The sequence below is a fragment of the Pseudorasbora parva genome, chromosome 4, assembly GCF_024679245.1.
Source record: "Pseudorasbora parva isolate DD20220531a chromosome 4, ASM2467924v1, whole genome shotgun sequence".
Lineage (NCBI taxonomy): Eukaryota > Metazoa > Chordata > Actinopteri > Cypriniformes > Gobionidae > Pseudorasbora > Pseudorasbora parva.
In genome coordinates this window covers 52,898,527-52,915,222 of record NC_090175.1, presented here as the reverse complement: position 1 = coordinate 52,915,222, position 16,696 = coordinate 52,898,527, and the positions used below count along the sequence as shown (strand labels likewise).

The following is a 16,696-nucleotide window of genomic DNA, read 5'->3' as shown; positions in this document are numbered from 1 at the left end:
ATATGTGCAGGGGACAATTGTGCCTGCATCGTTGACGAGTTCCATACAACTCCCAGGAACGTTGTCTGCTGGGAGGGCATCAACACACTTTTCTTTGTGTTCAGTCTCAGTCCCGATATTGCTCCTCACGATGGTTGGAATTGTGAGCATTTTGAATCTAAATCTCCAGAGACCGGTTCAGATACCTGAGATCTATTATCGGATGCAACCCTCCATCCTTCTTGGGGACTATGAAGTACCAGCTGTAGAACCCAGATTCCCTGTCTGGTGGAGGAATACGTTCTATCGCCTCCTTGACCAACAGGGAGTGTACTTCCTGTCCCATTACCCCCAATTGCTCGGGACCGACCAACGACCAGACCACCCCATTAAACTTTGGGGGTGGGGATCTGAACTGTAGTCTGTAACCCTGTTCTACAGTAAGCAGGGCCCATGCAAAAATATGTGGAAGGCATGGCCATGCGCTGAGATATTCTGCATAGGTGAACCAGCCTCTCTAGGCCAGTCTTGGGTATCAACCGAGGCTCCTCCCTGACCCCATTAAGAGGTTGACTTGCAGCGGTTGACCGGCAGGGCAAAATCGAGGAAGATTTTCGGTGTGCGAATGCGATTGCTGCTTCACCGCAGGTCTTTTTTGAGGCGTCTAGAGTAATGTGCCGATGGCGGAAATCGATGCGGCCCGAGGCGCACAGGGTGGCGGGAGTGCAGCATCGATTTCCCGAAAGCTCCGGGGAGAAAACGACCTTGAAAACGACGTCATTCCACCCCGTGGGGGACAGCTCTCAATGGTTCTGCCGCAACTAGGATGACCTGAATGACCTCCCTCAGGTCAGCCTTCGGCTTCAAAGACTTCCCGCGAGAGCGTTGCCTCTTTTGCCAAGCTCCTTCGGGAGGGGCATGAGAAGCAACACTCTGCTTTTCCACCTCACGGTGCAAGGAGCTAGATGACGACTAAAGGCAGCCCACTCGAGGGAACCTTCCCCAAGGAGTCTGAGCGGCGTCCCCTTCTTTTTCACCTCCTAAAACCTCTTGACAACAGTGCTCACAGTGCCGCCATATAGGACAGAAGGCGAAACTGGGGAATCAAGGAGAAAATGTTCATCTCTCTTCCTGATCCCTGACAAATTCAGCCAGAGATGCTTCTCCACACATGCCATACCAGCCATAGAGCAGCTGATAGCACGGGCCGTCCCTTTGTTGGTACAGAGAGACAAATCTGTTGCCTTTTTTTTCAGTTCAGTCACATCCTCCTAGTACCGCTGCATGTGCAGGCAACCACCAGCGCGACCAGGCATACCCCAAACTGTCATCTCGATGACGCAGTGCGAGTTCCCTCGAGAAGGGAACTGGGGGAGGAGGTTGCTGCTTAGAAATGCCACATAAAATGCCTTTGTAACAAAAATAGTAAAAGGTCATATTTTTTGTAATAATTCTATGTGACCACATATTAAAATTTTTATTTATTTATGTAACGCACAGTGTACACTTCAGTGTCAAATTCTAATATAAATCATTCTAATATGATGATTTTGTTTTAATCTCAATATGTCTGTAAATCCAGTGTCAACCTGTGTCTTGTTTACAAATTATTATCTTGCTATCTTCAGCGTGTTTATTGCTTGGTAACGCAATCATTTTAGCTACATGAATCGGTGGGCAGGGCTACAGAAGCAGCGTACACACAGAGGCGGCGTTTCCGCCTTCTAATTCATCATTGATTTGAGAGCCTCGTTTTCTGGGCCTGGGGTCTATAAAAGCTTTTCTTTTACTAACAAGGAAGTTTTCAGCCCTGCAATATACAGGATATTCTTATATTACCATGACCTTTCATATATCAAAGGCCCAAGGGAAAGCTTATTTCTCAATTCATAAACTGGAATGTGTCTCCCTCAGAAATCTGATCCTGATCTGATCAACCAAAACACATCTTAATACAAGGTGTAAACAGGGCCATACAATGTAGATTATTTTACATTTTAATCCATTTTAGATTGGCATTTTTGTTATATTATTATCAATGTCTTTACTGTCACTTTTGGTAAATTGAATATGCCTTTGCTAAGTAAAAGTATTAAAATCCTACTGACCTCAAACTTTTGAGTTGTATTGTATATGCTCAAAATGACCTACTAAAATGCACAGTAGAAAAAAAAGCAAGCTGAATATTAAATTATAATGCACATTCCTATATCTATGCTAAACCTTCCTGACGTTTTGTCATAGTGTTTACCCAACAAGTGGAGCAGGAACCTTCCAGGTCTGACAATTGTATTTTCCTATTGTCAAAAGCAGTTTGGCTTCACAGCGAAGTTGATGCTTCTATCCAGTTAAAGAAATCAGCTGCGTTTATTCATAGGCCAACGACACACAATACAGCCCATGCCAAGACAACTGAAACTTTGACAACTTATTTTCTATAATGTTACCCTGAAGGAAAAAAATAAACAAAAATAAACAAAAAACACTTTCTTGATGGAACTTTTTAAGTTTTTTTTTACTTGTTTTTTTTTGTTGTTGTTGTTGTTGTTGTTGTTGTTACTATTTAAACTTTAATACTTTTATTCCAGCATGGATGCATTACATTTGCATCAAATTGTAACAGAAGATTTCTATTTCAAATAGGCTGTTCTTTAAACTTTCATTAAACAATACTTCAAAATAAATACTAAGCAGCTCAACTGTTATGGAGTAATGATGCTAAAACTTAAGCTTTAATCACAGGAATACATTATATTTTAAAATGCAGTGGTGTTTTTTTTTTGTTGTTGTTTTTTTTTTGCATCCAAAACATGATTTAATTTCATAATGTCCATGAAACATGAAGATGGTTAGCCTAGAAATCTAGACGCACCCTAGCGGCAGCAAATCTAATCTGCCCGCGAGTGTCGTCTAGCAATTCTCAATACCCTTCTGAGCTGAAATCGCCCAACTCTTGCCGGGCCAATCACATCGTGTATAGAGTCGGCGGGCGGGGCCATAATGACGACGGCCGAGTTGCGTTAGCGTGCTTCTAGTAAACACAGAAACTGGCGAACGGTGGTCTTTCGAATCAGCTTTGACCATGACTCTGGAAGTCTTGGAGTTAAGCTTTTCTCTGAGAAAACATCAAAGAACGGCACTGAAGTCATTCTTAAAAAGGGAAGATTTTTGCCAACCGGATACGGCGAATGTTTAATCTATCAACAAGCTCTGTTTCACCTTGGTTGCTCTGGTTGGTTATAGCACTATCCTATCGCGTGCAGAGGGAGTTTGAAAGACAACTGTTTATCCCGCCCCTCGGATTGAGCCCTGTAAATGGTGAGTTTCCAGACCAAACATCTTGATGTGGGTCTGGCTTGTTAGGCTAGAAGATGGTTGCTCTGATCATTAAATATTAGAAAAAGTGAGTCATGACTCTGGAAGGGCAGCCAACTTGCCAGAAAATGCAGATGCAGGCAGAGCTATGGGGTCATATCTTGTCTCTGGACGGTGACTATGACAGGACAAGACTCTGGCCTGGCAGGTACTGCAGGAGTGCAGTATTTCCCTTCTGTGACTCCCATAGTGAATGCAGAGCCGCTTACCTGAAGAACATAATCAAGGAACTCACTCAGTATTCAAACAAATATAATAAAAGTAAATCATATAATAAAAATATCAGCAAAAATGATAAATGAACAACTCTGGACTGGAGACAGGAGGCGGAGTCCACTCTGGACTGGAGACAGGAGGCGGAGTCCACTCTGGACTGGAGACAGGAGGCGGAGTCCACTCTGGACTGGAGACAGGAGGAGCAGTCTACTCTGGACTGGAGACAGGAGGTGGAGAACACTCTGGACAGGAGGCAGGAGGCAGAGTCCACTCTGGACTGGAGACAGGAGGTGGAGTCCACTCTGGACTGGAGACAGGAGGCGGAGTCCACTCTGGACTGGAGACAGGAGGCGGATGTCCACTCTGGACTGGAGACAGGAGGCGGAGTCCACTCTGGACTGTAGACAGGAGGAGGAGTCCACTCTGAACTGGAGACAGGAGGTGGAGTCCACTCCGGACTGGATACATGAGGTGGAGTCCACTCAGGACTGAAGAGACAGGAGGAGAAGTCTACACTGGACTGGAGACAGGAGGAGTCCACTTTGGACTGGATACAGAAGGAGACCACTCTGAACTGGAGACAGGAGGTGGAGTCCACTCTGGACTGGAGACAGGAGGAGGAGTCAACTCTGGACTGGAGACAGGAGGCGGAGTACAGTCTGGGCTGGAGACAGGAGGAGTCCACACTGAACTGGAGACAGGAGGAGTTCACTCTGGGCTGGAGACAGGAGGATGCTTTCACTCTGGACTGGAGACAGGAGGAGGAGTCCACTCTGGACTGGAGACAGGAGGCGGAGTCCACTCTGGACTGGAGACAGGAGGAGCAGTCTACTCTGGACTGGAGACAGGAGGTGGAGAACACTCTGGACAGGAGGCAGGAGGCAGAGTCCACTCTGGACTGGAGACAGGAGGTGGAGTCCACTCTGGACTGGAGACAGGAGGCGGAGTCCACTCTGGACTGGAGACAGGAGGCGGAGTCCACTCTGGACTGGAGACAGGAGGCGGAGTCCACTCTGGACTGGAGACAGGATGCGGAGTCCACTCTGGACTGTAGACAGGAGGAGGAGTCCACTCTGAACTGGAGACAGGAGGTGGAGTCCACTCCGGACTGGATACAGGAGGTGGAGTCCACTCAGGACTGAAGAGACAGGAGGAGAAGTCTACACTGGACTGGAGACAGGAGGAGTCCACTTTGGACTGGATATAGAAGGAGACCACTCTGAACTGGAGACAGGAGGTGGAGTCCACTCTGGACTGGAGACAGGAGGAGGAGTCAACTCTGGACTGGAGACAGGAGGCGGAGTACAGTCTGGGCTGGAGACAGGAGGAGTCCACACTGAACTGGAGACAGGAGGAGTTCACTCTGGGCTGGAGACAGGAGGAGGCGTTCACTCTGGACTGGAGACAGGAGGAGGAGTTCACTCTGGACTGGAGACAGGAGGAGCAGTTCACTCTGACCTGGAGACAGTAGGAGGAGTTCACTCTGACCTGGAGACAGGAGGAGGAGTTCACTCTGACCTGGAGACAGGAGGAGGAGTTCACTCTGGACTGGAGACAGGAGGAGGAGTTCACTCTGGACTGGAGACAGGAGGAGGAGTCCACTCTGGACTGGAGACAGGAGGAGGATTCCACTCTGGACTGGAGACAGGAGGAGGAGTCCACTCTGGACTGGAGACAGGAGGAGGAGTCCACTCTGGACTGGAGACAGGAGGAGGAGTCCCCTCTGAACTGGAGACAGGAGGCAGAGTTCACTCTGGACTGGAGACAGGAGGAGGAGTTCACTCTGGACTGGAGACAGGAGGAGTCCACTCTGGGCTGGAGACAGGAGGAGGAGTTCACTCTGGGCTGGAGACAGGAGGAGGAGTTCACTCTAGACTGGAGACAGGAGGAGTCTACTCTGGACTGGAGACAGGAGGAGGAGTCCACTCTGAACTGGAGACAGGAGGAGGAGTCCACTCTGGACTGGAGACAGGAGGAGGATTCCACTCTGGACTGGAGACAGGAGGAGGAGTCCACTCTGGACTGGAGACAGGAGGAGGAGTCCACTCTGGACTGGAGACAGGAGGAGGAGTCCCCTCTGAACTGGAGACAGGAGGCAGAGTTCACTCTGGACTGGAGACAGGAGGAGGAGTTCACTCTGGACTGGAGACAGGAGGAGTCCACTCTGAACTGGAGACAGGAGGAGTCCACTCTGGACTGAAAACAGGCGGAGTTCACTCTGAACTGGAGACACAGGCAAACATGTTTAACAAACTAAAAAACACACACCTGATGAGACTATTCAACATTAAAAACTACAAAGGACTACAAAAAAGCAAAGGAAACACTTCAACATAAAAGTCCAAGGACAGACACAGAGCATATGTGACAGTCGTACTGTTTTTATATACTTTTAATTTCAGTATTTGCTGTGTTCACCGTTTGCATCAATTACAGCGGCATCAATGTTTTCAGCAACATTTCTTGCATAGAGTCAATATATTTCCTCTGAGAACTTCAACACTAATCTTATCCCACCTTGTGCAACTGAATGTACAAAAGATCTGTCCAGTATATTTTCCAACTCACTCCAAATGTGCACGCTGGGGTTAAGGTCCCGTCTTTAAGGTGTCAGTCCGTCATTTTCAATGCTCCAGCAGATTCTTTCCATCGCGTGTAGTTCAGGCAATAGTAAAAAGAATATTTTGGGTCACTGTCCTAAGTCTCCCAGATACAGAAGTGTATAATAAAATAGAAAACATATATTTTAAATTGCAATGATATTTCACAGCATGACTAATTTCAGAAACAATAAAAAAAAATCTTACAGACTGCAAACTTTTAACTATCTCCCTTTTTAAGACTGAACTGCACCTTTAGAACAGCATCTGGATTATTTATTAACATATTCACTAATTTCTCAGCAAGCAGTGCAATGAATTGTCTTGCAACCTCTAATCCAGTGTGACCCATGAGAACACTAGGTGAGAACTGGGTGCTGGTGGATGTTTAGCTAGAGCTCAGCTGGGGGTTTGTTGATTCAGTTAACTACTGTGCCTCTCTCATACTCCCTACTGAGTGTGTCCAATTAGTCAAGACTGTGATTATGTTAATTGGCTGTTTCTGGTAAGGCCTGGCACTCGTGACTGTGGGGCATCACATTAATGATGGTGATTCATCACCCTTTTTACATCCCCCTATCTAAAAGAAAAATGGGACTGACAACCGCCTGTCACTTGTCTTTATAGTTCATGTAATTTTTTTCTACATCCAGTGGATTCTATCAAGTTAACTCTTTATTACATTATGTACATGCCCATCTATTCACTGAGAGTGATGATGTGATAGTAAACAGCTCCTGTTCCCTACACAGTATTCAAAATGAGTTCTTTACATTTATGCGTTTGACGGGTCCTTTTATCTAAAGCATATTGAATTGAATTCAAGGAACACTTGTGTCAAATAAATAAGCTTCTCCATTTCGTAAACCCTGTTAGAGTTAGAAATGGCATTTTCCATGAATTTTTTTGTTTTTTTGTTTTGTTTAGTTTTTTGTCACTTATTACAATGTTGATTATTATTAGATTCTCATGCATTCATTCTATTTTATTTATTAAAGTCATTTAATATAAAGCTTTTTTATTTAAATTCAATTTTAATCTTACTTTAAAAAATATTTTGCAATATTTTCTTTTTCTTTTAGTAATTCAAATAATAGGAGAATGCAAAACAAGTAATAATCATCCCAAAATATCGAAGGTTTTTTTTTTTTTTTTTTTTTTTAACAGTGCATTTGTGAGAGTTAACTTTCTCCCTTTAATTTATTCTGTAATATGTGGGATGTGTTTGGCAAATTAAGCTGGTCTCACTGATGTGAAATGACTGATTACCGTCTGATTCATGGCTTTTGAGCAGGAAAATCACAGATGAGGAAGGCTTCTAGGCTTCAGGATCCCGTACCGAGCTTCCATTACCAATGTGATAGTCAATTCATCCAACCGCAAAAGGAATTAAACGTTTTTGTATGCGTGACTTAACATGATTGCTCCTGTAATCTGTATTAACTCGTCATCTGCCTTGTAACTATATTTACATGAAAGTAAGGCTGAGTGTTCATTATGTAAACTATGACATTGGCAGAGCCTAGAAGTATGTAAGACTCTCGATATCCCTGGTCTTTACGCATTTAGAAATGGAAGAAAATACAACACACTTTTTTCAAGCGCTGTTGGTATTTTACCCATTTTTAGGCATTTAAAAATGATCAGTTCCTTTATTAGGCTACTGCATTGCATGCACAGCAAAAAAGTATTTGATATTACTATAAAGGACACAAAAGACTGCCTACTCAGCATTTTTATGAATTAACTTTTAATCCTGTGAAACATTGCAAATGGCATACACGTATCCCACCTAAATATCAGCAAATGTGTTTTGCAATATAATATGAACACAATAAGTACATTGTACTTATGTTTTGATGTAAGTGCATAGTAGTTAAGGCCATCTAATATAAAGTAGGGCCGTGTTTTTAATAACTTGAATTATTATGATTTGTATGAAAGGGTAGAGCAAATAATATTACTCACACATTTTTACATATTTCCTCCTTTACAACCATGTTTTTTTTTTAAATCAGGAGGAAGTTTGGTAACGTTGATTCTGCATTCTGTCAGTCCAGATGCAACCAGCGAACTGAAGAATGAAGACGTGTCCTGCTGACAAGGCGCCTTCATTTTCTGCTGAGTTGAAACTCTGACGTCTGGTAGCTTTCCAAGCAAATCTGTCTTTGTTCATGCTAATTTGTCAACAGCAATTCTTACTTCTAACAAATTGTTAAGGATTATCCAATTGTGCCAAACCTTTAAGCCTCGCCGCTGCAAATGTTCCACCAATATACCGATTCTCAATCAACTGCATACTCTAAATATGCAGTCCCTGATGTACAGTGTGCATTCTGCATCACACTAGTGTTAAGTAGTTAAACAGAGGTTCAGCTCTCTTCAGTGCTACCATGGCCGTAGTTTAGGGAACAGACGGTAAGGATCTGCTAGTCACAGTTAAGGCAGTTTCAGTAGTACAACGGAATTCTTTAATTGAGGTATTGAAGTACTAAAATGATTTACTGTATGTGCGTCACATGAAGGCAGCTTTCTGCTGCTACACTTTTGAGGAGACAGTGGATTGCTATTCATTTGCTGCCCTGACTTGCACCACTTTGCTATGCCAGATTACACTGTAGGCTCACTCTCGCTTGTATCTAAGGTACATCATCAACACTATCATCCCTTACATGTGTTTTATTGAACTAAATAGATCGACATTGGCTAAGGTTATACTTTACATCCTGAACAAGTGCGCACCGAGTCATTCACACAAATCACGGCACAGTTCCAGTGCAACCAAACTCAGACCGCCCTCAGGTAAAGGGGGCTGCAAGCTTTCACATTATCAATGTTTCATGGGAACCGTGCCACGGTTTCAACTAAACTGCCAGTGTAAAAGTACCCTAAAATATCCAAACATCCCAGAAAGAAATGCATTTACCTAAGAAGCAAATCAGGCTTGGTTCCAGATGATGTATATTTAAATAGGTTTTTTTAACCCCATTGGCAGTTTTTTTTTTTTTTTTTTTTTTTTTTTTTTTTTTTTTAGTTTTTTTTTAGTTTTTTCTCTTTTTTTTTTTCCAGAAAGTTTGTGTTATGGGTAGGTTTAGGGTTAGGGTTAGTGTACGATAGGGAAGTATACAATTAGAGAAAAAAAAACAAAAAAAAACATGAACATGTCAATGAAAAGTCTCCCCAAAAAGTGTGTGTGTGTGTGTCTGTGATGGGTAGACTTAGGGGTAGAGGCAGTGTAAGGGGATAGAAAATATGGTTTGTACAGTATAAAATCCATTACGACTATGGAATGTCCACATAAAACATGGAAACACTGTGTGTTTGTGTGTGTGTGTGTGTGTGTGTGTGTGTGTGTGAGAGAGAGTGAAAGAGAGAGAGAGAGAGAGAGAGAGAGAGAGAGAGAGAGAGAGAGAGAGAGAGAGAGAGAGAGAGAGTGAGAGTGAGAGTGAGTGAGAGAGGACAAATGTAACAAAGTTTAATGTTGTTTTAACTGTGTTTTAGAGGGAGAGAGATGAAGGTGTTCGGAGAGTAGTATATTGGATGTTAAGCTTTTGTTTGCTTTATGGACTCAATGTTGAAAATGTAAAATGTTTCAAACTGTTGGCAGAATTGAAAAATAAAAACATTTATGTACTGTTCGTCATATACGTCCTCTGTATACTTCAACAGCAAGCTAAACTCCCCCTCATCAAATTCACAGACACGGAATGTCCTTTTCCATATTTTAATAAGGGTAGGGTGAAACTATGAAATAAGAAGAATAAGAACAATATGAATTTACATCAGTAATATGTATTTAAACAAATGCTTCTTACAAACATCTTTGTAATCTAGATTTAACTTATGAAACAACATGAAAATAAATTGAAATGAAACGCTAAGCATACCAATAGCTCCCATACGATCCATATCTGAGATGCACTTCAAAATATTTCAAATACAATTGTAATATGAACAATAACTATAAAACATACCGACGAAGCTACCAAAGGCCAAGGATGATTGCAGACGGGTACTGATTCACTGTTTCTTGACTCAGGAATAGAACAGCCGCATGGAAGGCACTTGTTTCCTTGTTAGTCATCTGATCAGCCACATGCTAATGACAGCACTATAATGCATTATCCCCAGAACAGCCAGTAGAGGGAGCCAAACTACCAACTAAACATTTACTCTTTAATTATTGTTAGCTTTGACAATTACTGTAACAGAACACTCCCCGTCTGGCGTGGTTAATCGCCACCACTATGCAACTTCATTTGATACATTTACTTGGATTCAGGAGGAAGGAGCAGAAAAATCTCAGTTACTGGACTAAGGAAGACCTTGGTGCCATCTTGTTTGGGAACTCTTATTTCCACCTTGCAAACTTTTCCGTCTTTGCTTGGATAGACCTGTGTAAAAATTCCCATTGGCCATTCGTTTCTTTTTGCTTCGCTAACTTTGAGGAGCACAATGCTTCCTGGATCAACATTGGGTCGGTCAGATTGCCACTTCCTGCGTGTCTGTATTGAACCCAGATACTGTTTCCTCCATCTATCCCAAAATGTGTTAGCAAGATGCTGGACTTGTCGCCATTGACGTTGGAAAAGATCATTGGTTCCAAAGTTACCAGCAGGAGCGACAGGGGTGCACACTTTCTGTGTGAGAAGAATGGAAGGCGTGAGGAGAAACGGGTCACTTGGATCAGTAGACACCAGTACCAGGGGTCTAGCATTGATGATGGCAGTTACTTCAGCCATGAAAGTAGTGAGCACTTCCTGAGTTAGTTTTATGTGCCCTAGCTGAAGGAACATGGAGTCTAGTATCTTCCTTGCCATCCCTATCATCCTTTCCCATGAGCCACCCATGTGGGAGGAATGAGGAGGATTGAATATCCAAGAGCAACCATGTTCTGCCAAGTACTTTTGAACACTTTTATCGTCAATGTTGGAAGGGATCCGAAGCTCCTTACATCCACCAATGAAATTTGTCCCACGATCTGAGCAAATTTGTTGTACTGGACCTCGGAGAGCAAAGAAGCACCTGAGGTCTTTGAAGTAATTGAGTCGTTGGACACCTCCAGTTTTATCAATGTGAACTGCCCTGACACTGAGACAAGTGAAGATCACTGCCCATCTTTTGTCATGTGTCAAAACCTCCTCTTGTCCGACGCGCATAGATGGTCCATGGGCCGAATACATCTAGGCCTACGTTAGTGAAGGGAGGATCTGTAGATATCCGGTCCAATGGAAGAGAAGCCATCTTCTGAATTTGGAGGTGGCCACAAAGTTTTCGACAAAGGACACAATGGAACAGGACGTTATTCACAAGCCTCTTGCCTCCAATGATCCATAGACCAGCTGCACGGATAGCTCCTTCGGTGAGCAAGCGTCCTTGATGCTGGGTTTGTTGGTGATAATACCTTACCAATAAGGATCCAACATGATGCTTACCAGGAACAATTAAGGGATTATTTTCAGCCTGATCCAATTTCGCTGCTGAAATGCTACCTCCAACTCTCAGAAGCCCCTGTTCGTCAATGAATGGATTCAGTGGAAGTAGTGGACTACTTCTAGGCAGATTATTCCCACTCTTGATGCATGAAATTTCTGTCGCATAGGTTTCTTCCTGTACGGTACGAAGGATAACATTCTCAGCCTTTGAGAAGTTCTCTGACGAGCAAGCTGTTGGACAATAATGCCACACTCTGCGGCATGAGGATTCATCCGTTACTGGTTCATGGAAAACTTTGGCAATATGAATAAGGCTTCCGATTGAACGGATAAGGGATTGCCAATTAGAGAACCTGGAGAAGCAATGTGATCCCAGCTTCTTGGTCACAGTTGTGGTTCTCATATTGGACACTTCTGGTCAAACATTCACATCGAGTGCAGGATTTATGAGCTCGAAAGTTTCCTTCTTTGGAGGGCTAGAAAAATCTGCAAGGAACGTGGGGCCCAAAATATGGGCCATGGGCTGTTTGCAAGGCACACTGCAGAAATGGACCTTGTGGCTATATCTGCTGGATTTTGGTCTGTGCGTACATAATACCACTGTTCAGGTCGACTGGATCTTCTTATCCTTAAGACTCGGTTGTTGACATAAACATAGAAGCGTCTTGTCTGATTATGTATATATCCCAATACCACCTTGCTGTCAGTGTAGAAAGTAATAGTGTCAAGATCAATGTCAATCTCAGATGAGATGAGGTCCGCCAATTCCACTGCCAAGACTGCAGTGCACAGTTCTAACTTTGGGATGGTATGTTCAGGAAGTGGAGCAAGTTTCACTTTACCTATCACAAAGCTTGCGGGATCGCTTCTTTCGACATAAGAGAGATTCAGATAAACAACTGCTGCAATAGCTTTGGTGGAAGCATCTGAAAACACACACAACTCTCTGCATGCAGCTTCTGAGGTTGATCGTTCTGAGTAAGTTCTAGGTATCTGAAGGTGTCTTAGCTCTTGAAGGGAATTGCGCCATGCGTCCCATGTCTCTTCCATGTACTGGGGCAGTGGAGAGTCCCAATCCGTGTTCCCCAAGCTTAACTCTCGCAGAATAAATTTACCTTGGATGGTTACTGGCGCCTCAAATCCTAAAGGGTCGAACAGACTATTGATGGTCGACAAGACTCCTCGATGTGTGAAGGGCTTCATTCCGTCCGGCACTTGAAAAATGAAATGGTCTGTTTTGAGGTCCCAGTTTAGGCCCAGACTGTGCTGTATGGGAAGACTATCTGTGTCAAGATCCAGATCTTTTAGATCGCTTGCATAATCTTGTGATGGGAAGGCCTCCATGACCTCTTTCCTATTTGAGGCAATCTTGTGCAACCTCCCATTTGATCTGTCAAGAATGTCTTGGGTACGCTTCAGCAAACTCACTGCTGCTTCCACAGTGGAAACGGATTTTAAACCATCATCTACGTAGAAATCACGTTCTATGAAGTTCTGCACTTCAGAATCCTGCTCTTGTCCTTCCAGGTGGGAAGATTTTCTGAGACCATAGATGGTTATGGCTGGTGACGGGCTATTTCCAAAGACATGTACCTTCATACGATACTCCACAATGTCTTTGCTGGGGTCATTGTCTCGGAACCACAAAAATCTCAGAAGGTTGCGGTCTTCTTCTCTAACGAGAAAAAAATAAAACATCTGTTGGATGTCTGCAGTTATGGCAACTGACTCTTTACGGAATCGAATAAGCAGACCCAAGAGAGAATTATTGAGGTCAGGGCCTGTTAATAGCACATCATTAAGGGAGACCCCATTATATTGGGCACTAGAATCGAACACCACCCGGATTTGTCCAGGTTTCTTTGGATGGTATACACCAAAGATGGGGAGATACCATAGTTCCTCTTCGTCTTTGAGAGGTGGAGCCAACTCGGCATGCCCATTCTAAAACATTTTCTCCATGAAGGAGACAAAGTGTTCTTTCCTCTGTGGTTTTCTCTCAACGTTGCGTAAGAGTGATGAGAGGCGTTTCATTGCTTGTGTCTTATTTTCAGGAAGACGCTGTCATGGGTTTTAAATGGCAGTGGTGCTACCCAACTGTTGTTTTCAGCTTTCTTAAACCCTCCTTCCATAATATCCAGAAAGTAGCCATCTTCAATGGACAGAGCCATTTTATCATAATCTTTTGTACGTTGAAATACAGTGTCACCCATGTGGTCTGATTGGTGTTTAAGTTTTAAGTTTTCTGCAGCATGGAATATGGGAACCACTGTATCTGTCCTTAACCTGCAGAATGTTAGGGCATGGTGCAAAGAGGGAAGGCCGCCCATTATCCAGAGTCGTGGTGTAGAGTGTGTTAACCGTGATTGGCTTATGGACATTTCCTAGACAGACATTGCCTACGATGACCCATCCCAAATCAAGTTTTTGTGCAAATGGCAAGTCATGTGGGCCATTAATTAGTTTACGCACTTTATGCACTCTGAGAACATCCCGTCCAAGGAGAAGTAAGATGTGAGCATCTGGATCAAGTTCCGGGATGAGATGTGCCACTGTTTTAAGATGGGATAGTGAAGCGCAGCGGAAGGTGAAGGAATCTCTGAACAGTTATTTGGAATCTCATTACATTCGATCAGATCTGGAAGTGGAAGACTGGTATGACCATCAATGGATTCAATTTGGAAGCCGCTTGCTCGTCTTCCTGTTGTCTCCATAATACCAGCACAGGTCCTTAACGAATATGGTGAACTAGGGCTTTGGATGCCAAACATATCAAACAACTCAGAACGAGCCATTGATCTATTACTTTGATCATCAATTATTGCATAAAGCTTCACTGCTTTATCACGGCAACCACTAAGATAAAACTTGGCAAGACAGATCTGAGCATGATCTGCCAGTTAGATTACCACCACAGACTTGAGTGCAATGTGATGAGATGCCAGAAGATGGTACAAGATCTCCCTCCCCGCCATGCTCTGGATGGTGTCTTGGATCTTCAGACCTGGGTGCTGGATCTTGGTGAAGGGCAGTGTCATGCCTCTCACTACCACACTCTGCACATGTAACATAGGCGTTGCAATTTTTTGCAATGTGCGTTGAAGACATGCAACATCTGATGCAGATTCCATTTTCTTTCAGAAAAGCTTTGCGCTCTTCAAACGGCTTTTCTCGGAAGACACAACACTTGCAAAGAGGATGTGCCTTTTTGTGTATGAGACATAGCTTGTCACAGTTACTGTTAAAGTGCTTATCTTTGTCAAAGGAGCGAGTAGGTGACACACCTGTCTTGTGGACTGAAATCTCCTTCTGTTTAAGCTGTTTCCAAGAAGTTAGCTTAGTAGGAGCATCTACACGAGATGCAAAACTGAAACTTGGGTCATTTCTGATCATTGACTGTTGAGTAATAAACTCCACAAACACATCAATGGGAGGAAATGGGACATTGTTTTTCAGTTTATAGTCAGATCCCACAGATAACCACCTATCCTGAAGTCCGAAAGGAATTTTTTCAACTACAGGATTTACTCCACGAGCAGTGTCAAGTACCGCAAGTCCAGGCAAGTCTCCATCAACCTTGGCTAATTGTAACTCCATGAGTAAATCACTTAGCTCTCTTAGTTTCACATAATCCTTGTTTGTTAGTTTGGGAAAGCTCTCAAGGCGTCTGAACAGTGAATTCTCTATCACCTCAGGTGAGCCATAGCATTCCTCAAGTCTGGCCCAGATAATTTTCAACCCTCTCTCTGGGTAATTCGCATTCAACCCACAAAGTCATTCATATTGGAATTATTATGAACCTGTGCAGCAGCGGGCGCAAACCCTGAAGAAGGGTTGCCCTCTGGATTAAATACTGGTGTGCTGAGTTGTTGTCGTTCATGAACTTCCCCTATTTGGTCATCAGAAAATTGCTCCACACCAGGCATTGTGAGAGGTGGGCTATTTGTCTGTACTTGCTGCATGACATAATCTTTAGTACACTGTGCTGAATCTACTAGAGTACGATCTTGAAAGAGTCTACCACTTAATCTTTCACTGTGATGATCAACAGCAGCTTCGAGTGCTTCAGCCTTTGCTACAGCTGCTGCAGTTTCTTGCTCTTGCTTTAACTTGTCCATCGATGCTTCTAAATGAGCTTTTTCTATTTTCATTTTCATTTCTTTCTCCACAAATGAAAGACGTGCCTTTAAAGCCTCCGCTTCCGCACGTGCTAATGCAGCCACAGAACTTGCTGAAGAGTGACCTGTATGTTGTGTGGAAACACGAGACCTGGTCTTCCATGTTGACAAGCTTTTCTTCGACATGGTTTGAAAAACAGAAGATTACTTGCTAGAATCAGCTTGAACTGCAATGTCCTGCCCGACAGAGCCGTCGTTTTACTGTACTGTTCGTCATATATGTCCTCGGTATACTTCAACAGCAAGCTAAACTCCCCCTCATCAAATTCACAGACACGGAATGTCCTTTTACATATTTTAATAAGGGTAGGGTAAAACTATGAAATAAGAAGAATAAGAACAATATGAATTTACATCAGTAATATGTATTTACACAAATGCTTCCTACAAACATCTCTGTAATCTAGATTTAACTTATGTAACAATATGTAAATAAATTGAAATGAAAACGCTAAGCATACCAATAGCTCCCATACAATCCATATCTGAGATGCACTTCAAAATATTTCAAATGCAATTGTAATATGAACAATAACTATAAAACATACCGACGAAGCTACCAAAGGCCAAGGATGATTGCAGACGGGTACTGATTCGATGTTTCTTGACTCAGGAATAGAACAGCCGCATGGAAGGCACTTGTTTCCTTGTTAGACATCTGATCAGTCACATGCTAATGACAGCACTATAATGCATTATCCCCAGAACAGCCAGTAGAGGGAGCCAGACTACCAACTAAACATTTACTCTTTAATTATTGTTAGCTTTGACAATTACTGTAACAGAACAATTTATGAAATTACAGTTTTGTTTGATTCCATTATGTATTTTACTGAAAATGAGTATTTACAATGCAAATCCAAATTATTGTAATTTACTGACAGTTATTTATATATTGTCTTTTCACTTTATT

At 43.0% G+C, this 16,696-nt stretch overlaps 1 protein-coding gene across 1 annotated transcript; it reads left to right on the top strand.

Moving 5' to 3' along the window:
- The first annotated feature begins 3,389 nt into the window (after nt 1-3,389).
- Nucleotides 3,390-5,770, top strand: LOC137073813 (trichoplein keratin filament-binding protein-like). Its single transcript, XM_067442516.1, has 5 exons — nt 3,390-3,502; nt 3,704-3,951; nt 4,057-4,691; nt 4,805-5,037; nt 5,095-5,770. The coding sequence occupies exons 1-5, from the start codon at nt 3,390-3,392 to the stop codon at nt 5,768-5,770; spliced, it is 1,905 nt and encodes a 634-aa protein (XP_067298617.1).
- Nucleotides 5,771-16,696: the final 10,926 nt, after the last annotated feature.